The sequence below is a fragment of the Mytilus edulis genome, chromosome 10 (assembly GCF_963676685.1).
Source record: "Mytilus edulis chromosome 10, xbMytEdul2.2, whole genome shotgun sequence".
Taxonomy (NCBI): Eukaryota; Metazoa; Mollusca; class Bivalvia; order Mytilida; family Mytilidae; genus Mytilus; species Mytilus edulis.
Window position 1 is genome coordinate 52,115,411 of NC_092353.1, and position 17,408 is coordinate 52,132,818.

Consider the following 17,408-nt stretch of genomic DNA (forward strand, 5'->3'; position numbering starts at 1 on the left):
TGATAATTTCAGATGAAGTGTAGCTTATATTACACGATTCTATAGATTATTATATTGTTTGGCACGGAAATTTGAATTGTATTCAAATGAGAAGAAAAATAAAGTGAGCAGACTAAAATACATGACCATATTTCTAAGTAAACTTATTATGTATTAAAATAGCTTATATTTCTTACTTTTGTCACATATTGATCCAGTATAATCATGATGACAAGAACAACTGTATCCCTGTAAACTGCTTTTACAAGTCCCATGGGCACAAGGGTTCGGGTCACAGTCTGTAATTATTTTAAAAAATATACTAGATTATACATTTTGGAAGTTAGAGTCTTGTATCGTATTGGCAACATATATGGTTAGAATGCCCGTGCATAGGTGAAAAGCAAATTTATTTTTACATGTGAGTATGGTTTGATATACTTCAAAGTATTATATTTATTTATATACTGATTTGTATACTGCTTATTAATTTCTCGGTCGATAATTGGTTTTATTTTGAGGTCGTCCATCTTAAACAACGATATACACAACGAAGTAAAACAACAATAACAAGGTATTAAACAGACCTCCTACTCTCGGTCTTATCAGTTATCTCAAGTTCAATGAAATATTTCAGACGTAAAATTGTAAATTTTTGAGTGACAGAAACCATCAATATATAGGAAAGTGAAATAAAAATCTTTGCAAGTTACTTTTTCTTGTCTTTGATAATATTTCTGCTTTAAATTAGTACAAAACAGTATGGTACACAATCAGTACCCACTGGAGTAACGACTGTCTTTTCAAATCTTCATCGGCCATTCCCAACGAATAAACTGTAGTTCGAAAATGCAATGTTGATTAATCTCATGTCATTTTCTTTAAATTTCTACGAAATAAAGCAAAATAGAAAACTTTTCGTCAATCTTGAATAATGTCTGTTAATGTTTTCCTATTCATATTTTTTATTATAACTTTCTCTTTGTTATATACCTAATGTAACCTATTATCAATATATATCTTACGGCACAATCCACAAGACTTCATGCACGACTTTTGAAGTTCCTTATCTGGACATGCAAACGCTTGAAAGGCACTGTTTCTACACGTCGGTGACTTGTCCACACATTTAGACCCTGTAATACTGTTCATATTTAAAATCTACATTTCGAATATTTTGGTAAAGGTGTAATACCACCAATCATGGTACGTCACTTCCGGTTGTATACGAAAGTAGGTCGAAAAAAATATTTCCTTGAATTTGACAGTTGTAGGTAATTAATCCTACATTTTATTGCAGTAAAACATTTTCTGTGTCATAAATATGTCTTGTGTATTTCAAAACACCATTATATTTTATTTGAGATTTCTATAGAAAATTTTTTAATCTTTAAATTACATGGTGACTAAACCTTATACACAGATAAAATAAGGGGAGCAATTTGATTGGTTAACTTCCAATGATGGTTATTGTCTTATATCAATGAAATGTTATTTGATTTTTTTCTTTAGAACTGGACAGGATAAAACTTTACTCATGCCAAGTATTTCTTTATTTGAAACAAAGATAAATTCTGCACATTTTTTTGAAAAATGCAAATTTAACAAAGACTAATAGGGGAAAATCAATGGTGGTATCACCCTTAAAATTTGATCGCCTATACACAGTTTAAATAAAGAAAAAGTATTAAAATTATTTTCAAAGTCAAAAACATATTCTTCAATTAGGCACACTTTGAATACTTATTTAAGCATATCTACAAATGTATCTTACCTCCTATAGATTTATAGAGATATGATTGGTTAAAGGATTACACGTGGTGACTATGTATATTTGATATAGGATGTCCTAAAAAAATAGGATTAGTTACAATCCATGGTTAGTTACCATTTGAGGTTAGTAAGGAGTTACTTCCCTTTCAAAACAAAAACGATACCACAAACCTTCATAAAAACGACACGGTGTTGAAGAAATATCTGAAAGGATTCAACAAACGAAGAAATTAATGATGAAAGGTTGCGATAAGTTCATAAAACAAAGTTAAAGCTATCAAGTTTTTATTGTTGCCTTCAACAGACGAAGAAATTGATGCATGTAATAAAAATAAAATCACAAAAATACTGAACTTAGAGGAAAATCAATTTGGAAAGTCCATAATCACATGGCAATTTCAAATAACAAAATGCATCAAAAACGAATGGACAACAACTGTCATATTCCTGACTTGGTACAGGCATTTTCAAATGTAGAACATGGTGGATTAAACCGGGTTTTATAGCGCTAACCCTGTCACTTTGATGACAGTCTCATCAAATTCCGTTATATTTACATTGATTTGTTAACTAAACAGACACAATATGGGTACATCAGTCATCATCGTATAACAATTTTAAAAGGGACAATTTAACAAAACACAAAAACATCTATTACAAACACATTCATTGATTTGTGTGTCTGACGTCAGAAAATTTTATACGTCACATAAATTTGTCGTTCAATGTGCATGCAAACAATTTTAAAATTTACATTGGCAATGTTAGCATAAAGGGTTAAAAAATCAAAAGTATGTAAGAATAAATATCAAAAATAGACCGAGATTGAAAATAGTCCAAACGTTATATAAAGAATTTATAAGAATCCACAAATAGGTAATTCCACTATCAGTCATCATCGTATAACAATTTTAAAACGAACGATTGAAATAAATGCATAAAATTAAGTTAAAGTTAAGTTAAAAGGTTGTTATTGTTGCCATTTGTTTCCTCTATAGACAAATAGAAGTACGATCTCAATACTATGTATTGGAGACTTGAGGGTGCAATCAACAGTTTTTTTTCTATGACGTCATATTTGAGGAACCATGTATAAGTGACCCTTAGTGTAGGAATGATTAATAAAGATACTTATATAAAACTATATATCACTGGAATCAGAATGTTCTATAGTTTATAATGGAATAAAAAAGTGTTCTTTTAATGGTATAAAAAGTTTTATCCAGAGAAACTGGGAAAAACCTTGCCTAATTTAAGCTTAAAAAAACTGAAATCAGGTCATGTGCACACACCTAAAGACATGATACCTGCACATTTTTCATAATTTATGAATTTCGTAGATTTGTAACTGGTCTTTCAAAAAATTCATGCTTCAGGGTACGTTCGCCTGCTCCGAAAAGAGCTACAGTGGCTGCAAATAAGTTTTCAATTTTTACTGCCAAAAAAAACCCCCAAAAAAAACCAGACTGTTTACAGTGTTGTCTCCCCTCAAAACATGTATATTTAATCTATTTTCTTAAAATTATTTTAATCATTCAACCTGCTTTAATTGAAGTTAATTAACATATTTTTACAAACAAATACAAAAAACATGATACTTTTTCACCAATTATGTTGATAAAAAGGGACTTCCCTCCATGTCTATTTTTAGTTGGGAAATAACCCCTAGTTTTTTTTATACGAAACTGTTTATAGCACCCTGATGTCTTTGCTAGTCAAAATACCAAATGTTAAGATAGTCGGTAAGACAAATTTATTACACGGTGTTTAATGTAATTTGATGCGACTGTCATACAAGTGAGAGGTTATGCTAAATATAAAACCAAGGTTCAATCCGCCATTTTCTACATTTGAAAATGCATGTACCAAGTCAGGAATATGACAGTTCTTGTCCATTCGTTTTTAGTGCGTTTTGTTATTTGATTTTGCCATGTGATTATAGACTTTCCGAATTGATTTTCCTCTGAGTTCAGTATTTTTGTGACTTTACTTTTTGCTAGTCACCTAATTCGATATATATGGGGTCAGTAAATTCCATATATATCGTATAAGGTCACTAACATACCAAGTAACTAATAATATGTAGAATATGTGTATACATTCATGTATTCAGGGTTGGCAAAAAACCGGGTTTTATGAGTATTGCCCAGTCCAGTGGGAAATACTGGGAAAACCCGGGTTTTACTAGGTTTTACTGGGTAATACTGGGCAATACTGGGTAATATAAGATACTGGCCTAAATTTTAAAAAGGATTCAGTAATCAAACACAAATGCAATACATTTAAGATATATATAAACCTATTTTTATTTATAAATAATTAGTTTACTTGTTTGAGAGTCATATGATACATACATGTACAAAAGTACAAGTGTATACATCTGAGAAAGAATTATTCTTCCAACTCTGATAAAAATTATTTTTTCAACTATTTATAACTAGTATAAAGAATTTAAGGATTACATGTACATGTACATGTAAGAAAAATTACTTTGAAATAATTTATGATAGATGTACAAATGTACAAAATTAATTAATAAGTGAATATTCAGATTAGAACACAGATATGTTTATATAACAATAATCAGTCTTTTCATTTCTATAATAGTTAATGACAAGACCCTGTAGGGTGTTTATTTAGCAATCATGGTTGCATATATAGCAATTTAATTTACAATTCACATAAACACTGCAATAAGGTGTAATGATTATTGAAACAATGCTTGGAAATTAACAAGCAATCCTAAAATGTGCAAATCTTGTATTTTGCCTACATGGAATTTATGTGGAGAATGAAATTGAATTTTTAATCTTCTAGAAATGACTCTCAATGGTTATCTGTATAAAATGTATATATTTAGCTATAATACTATGAAACTACAACAAGTCTTTACTATTTTGTGTTGAAATAAGCTTAAAAAATCATATTGCCCAGTATTGCCCAGTATTCCCCATATCAGGGAGTATTGCCCAGCCCGGGAAAACCCGGGTTTTCCCGCCCAGTAAAACCCGGGCGGGTAATACTTTGCCAACCCTGCATGTATTCAGTTATGATGTTTCTTTTGAAAGTTCTGTTTGAAATAGTGTTATGTTTGTTGTTAAAATGTTGCATATTTTGAAGTTTCACACATGTCTTTTTTGTCAGTATAGTTGAGTTACTCCTGGTTCGTCTACACTGTTTTTGTTTAAGTTGTTCGTTTTCAAGTGGTTTGTTTTCAAGTGTGTTTACTATTTGTTGTTACATGATATTTCATTATCTTACACTTAATTTATTTTTATGATCTAAATGTATGTAAATGTTAAGATAATAATTCAGCTATTTCGCGTATATGTTTTAAGTCCAAAGCAATTATATGCATATGATATGTTGTTTAAACACAGATGAAAAACTGACATGGTTAGAAAATGCAAATAATAACACCATTACAAACCCAATCCCATCTTTATATTATTGTGCTTGTAAAAATATATTCTATTGCAAGACAGTTACCAGTCATAAAATAAACGTCACTTCGAAAAAAAATTCTTTCTCCAAATATTTTCTTGCATGTAATTTTGATTCTCAATATGTCGCTTTAATTGTTTTTATTGTTTTGCAAATTATATTCATCAGTTATTGCGCTATCAAATTTGACCCTGTTTAGTCGAAGACTTTTCATTGTTTATGTTGTTCGTGCATCTCCTCGGTAGCCGTAAAAGAAATTGACATAATCATTTTACTCAATTTCTCATTATGTCCTTTGATTTAATTTTACAGAAGCAACACAAAAACTCCACATGAGAGTTTCTCTTCTTCTGTATTTATTGATGATGTAAACGCATGAATGGTAAGTGGAAGAGACTGAGGTATTTAGGTTTGAAGTCCTTGGTTCACTTAAACGAAATTGAGACCAAGGTCGTATTCTAAATTTCGACTTTTTCTTTGTTTAATGATCTCATCTGTCACTTTTAAAGATATATATAAATATATAAAATAAATTGCGCAAAGAAACAACTCATCATCAATGTCTCCTAGCTGTTTATGACAAAAAACGAAAAACATAAAACGGCTTAATTCATTTAACAATTCAGTCTTTCATAATACAACAGCGCTAACCAAGAACAACTGAAGAGCTAAAAAGGTGTTTAACGACAATGACTTAAATCACCATTTCGGTAATCATAGTATGCGTTCTAAGAAAGTTGTTATATTGTTTAAATTGATAATTACCGTTACCGTTACTGATGCACTGAGAGTTACACAAGTCCGAACTACAGCAGGATTCCTGACAGGTATTTCCTTGACTAAGTTGCATTTTCTGGCACTTGAATAATGAATGAATTAGGAATATATATAAAAAAATAAGTAATATTCAGTATAGGTATTTATAAATTACTTCTATGTCTTTACATAAACCTAAAAACAAAGTTATTGTATTCATTAATTTTCGAAAGGTAATACTTCTATCACATATCATTTATACAAAGCAACAGACGTGATTTAGTTAATCGGATCAACGGGCTTGATCTTTTTAGTGCCAATTGTTTACGACATCTTTAAATTACAAAGTTTTGTAAATAAATGTATGTGAAATTAGCATTTTTCACGCTTAAGTGTGATGGTATGAAACATTGAAGTGAAAAGGTGCATGACACGTTGAGGTAGTACGGTGGTATAACATGCTAAATGGTAATGTTATAAGAAACATAATTTACACACCACTTCTTTGTGTTGACAGCCAGTTTTCCATGCATTGTAGCCGTAATCAACAGCATTTAACTTCTGAATAAAACACATCTGAAATGATAATATATCAGTGGCAATCAAATGTATCTTTCAAACAGATTATTAGTTTATAGATGTCCAAGATTATTCAAAACGTCAACAATACTGGGACTTAACAAGTTTAAAAAATATGGAATTAGTTATAAAAGGTACCAGGATTAAAGTTCAATATGCCAGACGCGCGTTTCGTCGAAATAAGACTTATCGATGACGCTTAGATAAAAATAGTCGTAAAGCCAAACAAGTACATAGATGACCAAAAATTCCAAAAAGTTGTGCAAAATACGGCAAGGTGATATATTCCTGGGATAAGTAGTTATCAAAAGTACCAGGATTATCATTTAGAACGCCATACGCGCGTTTATTCTACATAAGACCAATCAGTGACGCTCATATCAAAATAGTTATAAAGCCAAACAATACAAAGTTGAAGAGTATAGAGGATAAGAATACCCTTAGTTTACACATATTGTTTAAACGTAACAATAAAAAGAAAAAAAAACCAAAAGAAATAAGAGGTACTGTTCAATGACAATTTGATGAATGTCCGATACTATTTATAACAAATACACACAGTAAGGGAAACAAAACAGACAGAAAAAAGGGATATAAAATATTATGAAAAATACACACAAAATAAATAGTAAACTGACAGAATCAGTCGACAATTTAGCAGACAAAACTACTGAAAAAAGGAAATAATTGCATGGTAAAAAACGGTCCTAAACAACTAACTATAGATTAAGCAGCACGAAACCAACCAACATTGGAACTTCTTCCGTCCGAAATGTTTAGGACAAGTCGGCGGTCCCAGCTGTTCATTGCTATTAAAACTTTAATGATAAGTTCTGATATGTAGGAAACAGAAATGATTATTACCGAAATCATAATGGACTTCAACTAAATCATTATGAGCCTTTGGTTCAGTTTATGTACGTAGTTTCCCTGTAAGCAACAACTTACTACGTAAACATAGGAAAAAGTAGCAGGAACAATTACTAATGGAATATCGTATCAACTCTGAGATTTATACTCTTCTGACGGACGTTGCTAGAATGTTCTTTCATAAAATGAAAAGTTCACAAATGAACATCATCACTCTTGTCGTAAAATATCTTCTCAAACGACTCTTATTTCTAATATAAGGAAAATTTAGGAAACTGTATTTTAAGTTTTGTATAGTTCTATGTGATTGTAGGTTATTACGATATTGGTTCGTATTTTTGAATGCGTTGTTCAAAATTGAGTACCGGACAAAATCCCAAAGCAACAGTTTTTTTTTAAAGATTGCTGAAATTTTCGGGTATTTTTAAAAATGCGACATGCACGTCCGCAGCAAAAACAAAGTGTTTTCGGTTGCAAAGATTTTGGATTTTCTTTTGAATACTAATTATCATGATTTGGGTAAGGACATGCAGGTTCACTTCCCATAAAAAAGAATTAAGTGAAATGTGCATCAAAATCATCAACAGAAATGTATTGAACAGATTTCTTTAGTTTGTATAAATTTGTTTCAAATTCCTTAATGAATGTTTATCTTACTCATTCACAAGGTTTCGGCAATTTTCAAAATTGACCATTTATATAAATCAAAGTACCAATAAATTCATAATGAGAATGTAATCATTTTACACAAGGAATGTATAACTTCTTATATGTTTATCTAGTCTTAGCTGTCTGTATGGTGACATTAGTTATGAAGGTGAAAAGAGACAAAAAATAATGCACATAACAATGCCAGTACATACCATGACGCAATATGGTTAGAGTATTTTATCTTTCATTAAAGAGTCCTGGCGTAAACTAAATCCATGCATAAAGTGTACTCATGACTTAAGTAAATTTAAACGTGCGAAAGCAAGAAAATGTTCAAAGTTTGAAAAATACACATTAATTGTATTGAAAACATTATGTGACAAACATATTGAACATGTTCTTTTGTCAACACTTGAACAAGTGGATTAATTGATAGGCAGGTTAAATAATTAAGTAAATATCAAACGTCCTGCAACAAACAGAATTAATTGTACTGAAAAGTCAAACTAGCATTAACTAGCATGAACTCCATATGTATATGGGCCAGGTTAGTCGACAGTACAATCTGACAGTATACGCATCACCATGAACCAGTTGTCAATACAAAAAAAACTTACTTCGTCTTGAGCACATAATTCAATAGTGTGACATCCATCTGCAGTGCTCGCCCAGGAACAGTTGAAACATACCATTTCATGTTGAAATCCTAAATATGAAAAATGTTGCAAACATAATACTAGTATCGACAATTTTTTTATTTGATTAAAGTCTTATTCATTTTCTCGAACTTCAATAAAAATATCAATAATGTTTTACTGTTGAAATAACTATATGTGTCAATGTGATTTTTGTTGTTATATGTCTGGACAAAAGAATTGAGATAATCAAATAATAAAACCAAACTCTAGAAACGTGTCCGATAGTATACACGAAAGAACACGGTTAAATATCAGGTATACTGTTGTTAATCTCTATTTTACCAAATGCCCCTTTTAAAATGAAATAGAATACAATTTGAGATGTCTCATGAAGATCAATTAAACATACCCACAGTGTGACATAGTGAACCAGCGTTACAGATATCACCAGTACAACACTTCTCACATACTATAGTTTCCCCTGTTGATCTGAGAGACCTTGGTGGTTTCGTTGACATTGTTGTAAGGCCATACTTGATCGGGGTTGTATACGAATCCAGTCTTTTTCCAATTACCGATGTAATCGGAAAACATTTCTTTCAGAGAGAGACAGAAATAAAGAGACAATTAAGAATATGTATAGTTATGTTATTCCATGATAAAATTATTACACCTTCTAATATTATACAAATATGATAACGCAAGCTACAAATAAAAAGCCCAATTTAACAAATTTTATAAAAACAAATGTCTTTAGCTCCATAATATAATTGGATACCATGAATGTTATGTATTTATGACGTCGATGTAATTGACTCAAACGATATAACGTTTGGCTTGGGATTATCAGGTATCATTATTTCCTTCTTACTAGAATATAACAAGCTGTTTCCAAACGTTCAGCTTTAAGGTTATAAGCTAGGCAAGATCTATATTTTTATTTTAGCATAATGAACTCATTTTGAATACATAGCAGAAAATCAGTTTAACATCACTTATAACTTAAATGATTTAACGCAACAAATATGAACTGATTTGCTTGCGTTACCTGTTATACGATTCAAAAATCATGCCTAACTATTCAAAATTGAGCACAACTTCGTGCAAACAATGTCAGACTTACAAGACCTTTGAGATACAAGTATGTAATCTTACTAGACCAATGACCTGATTCGCACTGCAATTTATGTACAATAAAAACTAATGATTAACACTTAAAAGGTAATAAACATCTATCAAATCAACTGTAAAGCTCTCTTTTAAGTATATATCAAAATCATTCTGTATCCCGATGCCCTTAAAATCAATTTTCAGAATACCAGAAAAATTGTGTTATATGATATTAAAATGGTGTCTTACCTGAGTACTACTACACCCGACTTCAAACCACTCATGGCTATCGGTATCAATGTATTTCCGAATACTACATAACTACAATAACATTCAAACTTGAAGACATTTCAACAGATGATAATAAGTGATTTTTGGTACATAAATATTCGGTAATCTATGATTACATGCTAACCCTTAACTTAAAGCTCCTTAATTGTTATTTTTTATGTTGCAAATGCTTTCTTTTCTCATACCAATCTGATATTTTCTATTTCCAACGTTTGAGCTTGAGCCTGATGTTTTATATCAACCTAATGCGAACAAAGAATTGCGTCACGTGAATAAAGAGCAGATTTGTTTTCTCCTCAATTGTATTCAAGTCCTTTCGTTGTCAGAAATTTAAATAATTGCGTAGGTGATGCCCTGATTCCAACGAACCAACAACATGTCGCAATATTTTAGATGAATGATGTGAAAGTTTCATGTCTTTTTTGTATCAAAATATCAGTTTCTATAAAGTAAAAAAAAGAATTATATCAACTACATGGGATTTATTGCAACTTTCTATCCTGACACTTAAATCAATTAAAACAAATCAATTTAAGATGGGAAAAAGAAGATGAGACTACTTAGTTACCTCTTGGTCTCCACATCGCTTTACATTTCTACAGTCCGAAGGCTTGGCTACACGGTCGCATTCTAAACACAATGGTCCTTCAGCTAAAATGTTTTATTATGAAAACACAAAAAATAACTTCTTGAAGCATACCAAAATGAAAAAGAATTGAACGTGATCAGATTTGTACTGAGTTTTCACAAAAGCATGAAACTGTGTTGTTTTTTAGAAAAATAGTTTTAAGGTCATGTTTTTCTCTGACGTCCTTACACTAAATTCATTGGATGTTGGATGTGTACGGATTGATAGCTTAGTTTTAGATGCATGATTTTTTCATTAGTTGTCAGTGGCTTTGAACTAGCTGTCAGATAACTGCGAGTACTCTCAGATCTGTTCCTAGTGTCTTTTTGTTGTCAGGATGTACATGTACCCGGCCACGTCCACTTGTATTTGTGTCCATCTGATGAGTTAAGCCTTTTTAACTGTTTTTTTTATAGTTTGTTCTTATGTTGTGCTGTTACAGGTTAGGGGAAGGGTTGGGATCCCACTAATATGTTTAACCCCGCCACATTTTTTATGTATGTGCCTGTCCCAAGTCAGGAGCCTTTTTTTGTTCATTTTTTTTATATAAATAAGGCCGTTAGCTTTCTCGTTTGAATTGTTTTACATTGTCATATAGGGGACTTTTATAGCTGACTACGAGGTATGGGCTTTGCTCATTGTTGTAGACCATACGGTGACCTATAGTTGTTAATTTCTGTGTCATTTTGGTCTCTTGGGGACAGTTGTCTCATTGGCAATCATACCACATCTTCTTTTTTATATTAAGAGCTATGAATCTTACACATGTACAGTATTCATTTTGTATTCTATATTTATAAGCTATACAGTTCCAACCAAGATTAAATGCAACCCAGGAGTCAAGACACGACATTTAGATTCACTTATAATTAAATCATTATAGTAATTCAAAAAAATTGAATTCATTAAGTTTAGTTTTATACATTTCAAATATGAAAAAAATTCACCAATTTGTTAAGTCCTTAGAACAAATGATTGTAAACGAAAAACGAATAACATCGAAACTCCGAAACTAAAAAAATGATTTAAGTGACGTATAGTTCATTAAACACGAAAATGCATCAAAACTACAAAAAACATTTGAGATTTTACATGTTAATCGATATACACAAATGACATGATGAAATACATACACGGAAACGTAAAAAATGTCACAAACAATCTTACAAACACATGATTAAGAATGTTGCATACATACCAACAATACATTATATGTTTCATCAGAAGGCAGATGTGAATAAAATATATACAGCAAATACAAAACCAAAAAAAAAAAAACCATAGACGTTACAAAACCCCAACTTTTAATTAATTGAATTTTAAAAGATGCATTTATTCGTTTAACTCAAAACTATTTTGATATCTTTACTTATCATTAAGTTTACAAACCGTTTGAAAAAACACAACGAAGAATGACCAGTGTAAAAATATCTGAAATATCAATAAAAATACATTAAGTTCAGACAGGACATCATAAGTATTAATGCAATTGAACACGAGTCAAGATGTCTTATGCTTACTGTAAGTGTACACTAGTATCTTGAAATAGCTTTAACAAAACATGAAATTGAAACGATTTAATCAAGACCTTATTGACCGATTTTCCTTCACATGCCCCTTCTCTATGAACAAAAAGTCATTTAATTAACCATAAGTGAATATCATATTATTAAGATGATACTTACATTTTGCGTTTAAATCAATAAACATAATTCTAAACGAAATTCAAAGCAAGAGTGTGTAGTCTTAAAGTTTAGATTACAACATAAATCCTTCCTGTTAGTTATCTGAATAGATAATTGAACTTTAACATGTATAAAACAAGCGAACACTGCGTACTTAATAAGGAACGACAACACTGTCTTGTTATGACCATTTTCGTATATGATGTGCATTTACCTTTATATGATGTGCAATTGTCCTTATATGATGTGCAAACACCTTTAAATGATGTGCAAATATCCTTATATGATGTACAAACATCATTATATGATGTGCAAACATATTTATATGATGTGCATATGTTCCTGACCATATGAGTATTTGGACCATACGCGGACTAAATGCGTATACTCATATGGTCCGACCATACGCGTATTGTCCGACCGTTTGCGTATGGTCGGACCATATGAGTATAATACTCGTTTTGTTATCAACGGGCCGGACCATATGAGTATTTGGACCATAAAGGTATATTTTTTTTTACAATTACATTATAAAAGTTTCAATAATACAAAAACTTTATCTAAAAAAACAATGAGGGTTACATGACAATGTATTATTTTTATAATTCAAATACTACGTAAAAATTAAATATTGATGCCATAGTTAGTTTTCATCGCTAATTATATTATAGTTTTGAGAAGTAAGTAAAATACAACTCCTTGATTAAAAGTAAACTGTAACAGAGTGTTAATTGCCCCGACCATACGCGTACCATATGAGTTCATACCCATATGGTCATGACCATACGCGTATGGTCCGAATACTCATATGGTCCGGAACATATATATACTTATATGATGTGCTTATATACTTATATGATGTGCAGATATACTTATATGATGTGCACATGTACTTATATGATGTGCGAATGTACTTATATATCATGTGCACACATTCTTATATGATGTGCAAACATTCTTATATGATGTGTAAATGTACTTATATTATGTGCAAAGATCCTTATATGATGTGCAAATATACTTATATCATGTGCAAATATACGTATATGATGTGAACATATCATTATATGATGTGCAGTTACAATTATATTATGTGCAAATATCTTTATATGATGTGGTTGTGTCATTATAATATTATGTGCTTGTAATCTTATATTTTGTGGTTTGGTTTACTTCATTATATGATGTCGAAACGTCATTATATGATGTGCATTCATCGTCCTTATGGTCAATGAACATGATTACGATTAGAATGATTACTCTCTACGTCATAACTGATTCCGATCTGCTTCTTGTAAACTATAAACCCGGCTCAAATATGTGTCTATCGCTAGCGAATACAGGATCTAATTGGAGAAATTTGCGGCTGTGGTGAAAATAGGATAAATCAAATTTTGAGGCTCTTTATAGGTTGCTTTTTGGGTTAAGCAAAGGCTACATGTGCAGGTCGTACTTTGACCTATGAGTGTTTACTCTTACAAATTATGACTTGGATGGAGAGTTTTCTTATTGGCTCTCATACCACATCTTCTTATTTCTATTCATTGCAAAATACATCATTGAACTGACAGTCAGTTTTAAAAATATTTCACAACAATAGCTATAAAATTATCTACTCATGCATAATATGGCGAGATGGTTTGTTTTTATAAAATGTTATTGAATAATATAAATGGTAAGATGTATAATGTAGTGTTACTCCTCCGAAACCATACAAAGTCGGAAATATTTGTGATATGTTGTATACATGAAGTGTTTTGTACTTTCTTAATTTGTCTTTGAAACAATCCTTTTTCCACAGAAAAAGCCAAAATATCCAAATTCGGAGACTGCATGCTTAATCAACGTACTGCCCGCGAAATGCAAAATGTCAGGTTTGGTAATGTTCACATATTTGTATAAACAGTTTGTTTATTTTCAACTTATTTAAATGGAGATTTTTTTAATTGCTAATAAAATTCTGTAACTTGAGTATGTCAACAGATTTAGAGTGGCGTCATCGGTTTCTAAAATACAGAGGGGTTGATTCCTGTTGAAGTGTTTTGGATTTTATTTTTTATCCGATTAGATAGTATTTTTTTCATTGTGAACTCATTTTGATCCTATTCGGTAATGTCAAAGGATTTTACTTAGTTCATACGGTTATTTAGTTAAAAAGGCAAAAAAAAAAAAAAAAAAACCCACTGAAAATCACACTTTCCACACTTTTTCAATTAAGGGTATTTGACATTTTTATTTTCCAACAGAGATGAGTGGGGTAATGCCCGTCTTTTGCACTATGTTCCTAGTTTTCGCCTCTTTAAATCCCTTCTGTGTCCACCTCATTACTGTGCACAGTAGTACGCACAGTAAAACTCAGTTTCAGAGAAGTCAGATGTCAGAATAGGAAACAAAAGAATATAAACAAAATGACAATAACTCATAAATAACAACCGACTACTATATATATAGCAATGACATGTATATTCCCGGAATCACATGACACATGTTTATGATTTATGATATTTTGGAATGTATTTTTACCGATTTTGAGATTGGAAAGGACAACCCCAAGTCCGCTGTATTTGCAATATTATTTTTTTCTATTGATTGCGATTCTACCGGCATCACATGCCTTAAAGCAAGTCCCTAAAAAGCAGTCAGACGTCAAAGCAATCTCGGACTAGCATCATTTATACTGTTTGCTGTTATACCATTTGATAAAATATGTGTATTGTTTTTCATCGAGTTGAAACCCATGGTTGAAACAGGCAGGTGTGCATATTTGATTGAAGAAACCGGATCAGGAGAAAGATAGTGCCCGTAATCGCTTCCATTCTAAATATTATATGACGTCATTTAGTAAACAGGGGATACCAGTATGGCAGTGTTTTTTGACAGGTTAAAATGAATGTGTAGATAAACTGTTTGAGCCTCTGATTTGTTGGTTGCTTGCTGTGATTTGTCTCTAGATAAACTACACATCAAGCGTATGTTTTCTTTGCTCAATCTGTATCACCTTCTAACTTCCTCGTCCTGCATTTGATCAATCCGTTCTCTATCAACGCGGTCATGTTTTTGGCGTCCAAGTCGGAAAATCAAAATATTGGATGCCATTTTGTATTGCTAATGAACACTTAATGGTCCCCCTATGCATCATTAAATAAATTGATTTTTAATGACACTTTAATGAACTCTTACTTCATTAAACTATTTGTACAACAGACTTAATGACACATTAGTTAATGACACGCTAATGACACTTTAATGAGTCGTTAAATTTAATGAAACGTTCGTACAACCCGCTGCGGAGAGACATTCAAAGTCATAGATAAAAAATAAACTGACAACGCCATGGCTAAAACAAAGACCGAAAAACAATCGTACACAAACACAACATAGAAAACTTAAGACCTAGCAACACGAACCGGAGTGGTCTTATGTGCTGTGGAAAGGTAAGCAGATCCGGCTCCACATTTGACACCCATCGTGTAGCTCATGTTATTATAACCCGGTAATTAGTATAATTCGGTAGGTAAAATTACGAACATTCTTTGCATTTGTTTTGCTATTTGATGTGAATTTCTTTTATTCTGACCCTATAATCGTATTATGAACATGATTATTATTTTCATTTAATTATGCATATTGGATTACCAGAAAGTCAAATTATCAACTATCAAATGAAAATCAAATTATGTTGTGTTCAGTATTTTGCCAATATTCAAATCAATTTGGAGAAATCAAAATGACAAAATCTCTGAGAAGATTGCATCAACTTCAAGAGAAGCTAGATTTTGTACTAGTAAGCATCTCCGTCTATGCATGCATAATTAAAAATGCAAATCAAGTTGCAGCCAAAACTTCACGAAAAGGAAAAGGAACCATAGAGTAAATTTCACATCCAACGACTATTTTGATATTACATCCCGTTAAATGTCTAATATAAGTCAAGACACAGCCACATCGCATTGTTCAGCCAGTTATAGTCTCCCCTTATAATCCTGTTTGAGAAAGTTTTTTGTCGCTAGAAGCACATGCCGACTGATGAAGTCCGAACAATGTGATAAAAAAACAGCCGCGTATCTCATCAATTTAAATACGTAAACGGCGAGCGATGGGACAAGGAGTATACTACTAAATGATTTCAAGCAACATATTGAACGCACTTGAATTTGTAATAGGAATAATATCAACAAATATCTGCAAGCAATAATTTAAACTATTTATTTCAATGATTTGAAATGATCAAATCATGTATACATACATTTTTATTATTGTTTATTTGTTTTTTATTACATTGACTTTTAATTCGAATACATTGTTAAATGCAAGGAGCTATAAAGCCTTTGCCACTCATTCTCCCTTCATTTAAATGAAACCTCCTAATAACAACGTACACACATTCATATAAAGTTATTAGCAATTCCTGGAATATCGATGCAACAAATACAAAAAAACATGGACCTTCACTCCGCAAAGTACAAAATTTGGGTTACCTTACACTCAAAACAAAACACAGAAAACAAACGTATTAAAACAAACAAAGCATGCATTTGGGTTTTAAAAAAAGTATTAAAAGGACAAGGTTTATAATTTGTAATTCACGAAATGTCCGATGCGCCTACAGAGGACGAATGAGTGGTACATGATTCAGAATGCAGAAAACGGCTAGGCTAGAAATGTCTCAGTAGTTATCAAAGGTACCAGGATTATAATTTAGTACGCCAGACGCGCGTTTCGTCTACATAAGACTCATCATTTATAAAGCCAAACAAGTACAAAGTTGAAGAGCATTGAGGATCCAAAATTCCAAAAAGTTGTGCCAAATATGGACAAGGTAATCTTTGCCTGGGATAAGAAAATCCTTAGTTTTTCGAAAATTCAAAAGTTTTGTAAACAGAAAATTTATAAAATGACCACATTTGGCAATTTTCATGTTTTAAAAACATCCAAATTACAAATTAAAGGTATTAAAAGGACCAGGTTTATAACATGTGTAATTCAAAACACGAAATGCGCGTC

General features: G+C 31.4%; 1 protein-coding gene across 1 annotated transcript in view; it reads right to left on the reverse strand.

The window, feature by feature from the left end:
• Positions 1 to 12,492, reverse strand: part of LOC139492484 (neurogenic locus Notch protein-like) — a 32,090-nt gene extending 19,598 nt beyond the window's left edge. Inside the window, exons 1-10 of the mRNA XM_071280662.1 lie at positions 12,405 to 12,492; positions 12,109 to 12,150; positions 10,660 to 10,742; positions 10,050 to 10,121; positions 9,100 to 9,286; positions 8,670 to 8,758; positions 6,451 to 6,528; positions 5,962 to 6,055; positions 1,005 to 1,115; positions 177 to 278 (exon numbers count right to left, since the gene is read on the reverse strand). Coding sequence (XP_071136763.1) covers positions 177 to 278; positions 1,005 to 1,115; positions 5,962 to 6,055; positions 6,451 to 6,528; positions 8,670 to 8,758; positions 9,100 to 9,286; positions 10,050 to 10,121; positions 10,660 to 10,742; positions 12,109 to 12,150; positions 12,405 to 12,429 — 883 coding nt within the window. The 5' untranslated portion in view covers positions 12,430 to 12,492. The remainder of the gene's footprint in view (positions 1 to 176; positions 279 to 1,004; positions 1,116 to 5,961; positions 6,056 to 6,450; positions 6,529 to 8,669; positions 8,759 to 9,099; positions 9,287 to 10,049; positions 10,122 to 10,659; positions 10,743 to 12,108; positions 12,151 to 12,404) is intronic.
• Between the last annotated feature and the right edge of the window lie 4,916 nt (positions 12,493 to 17,408).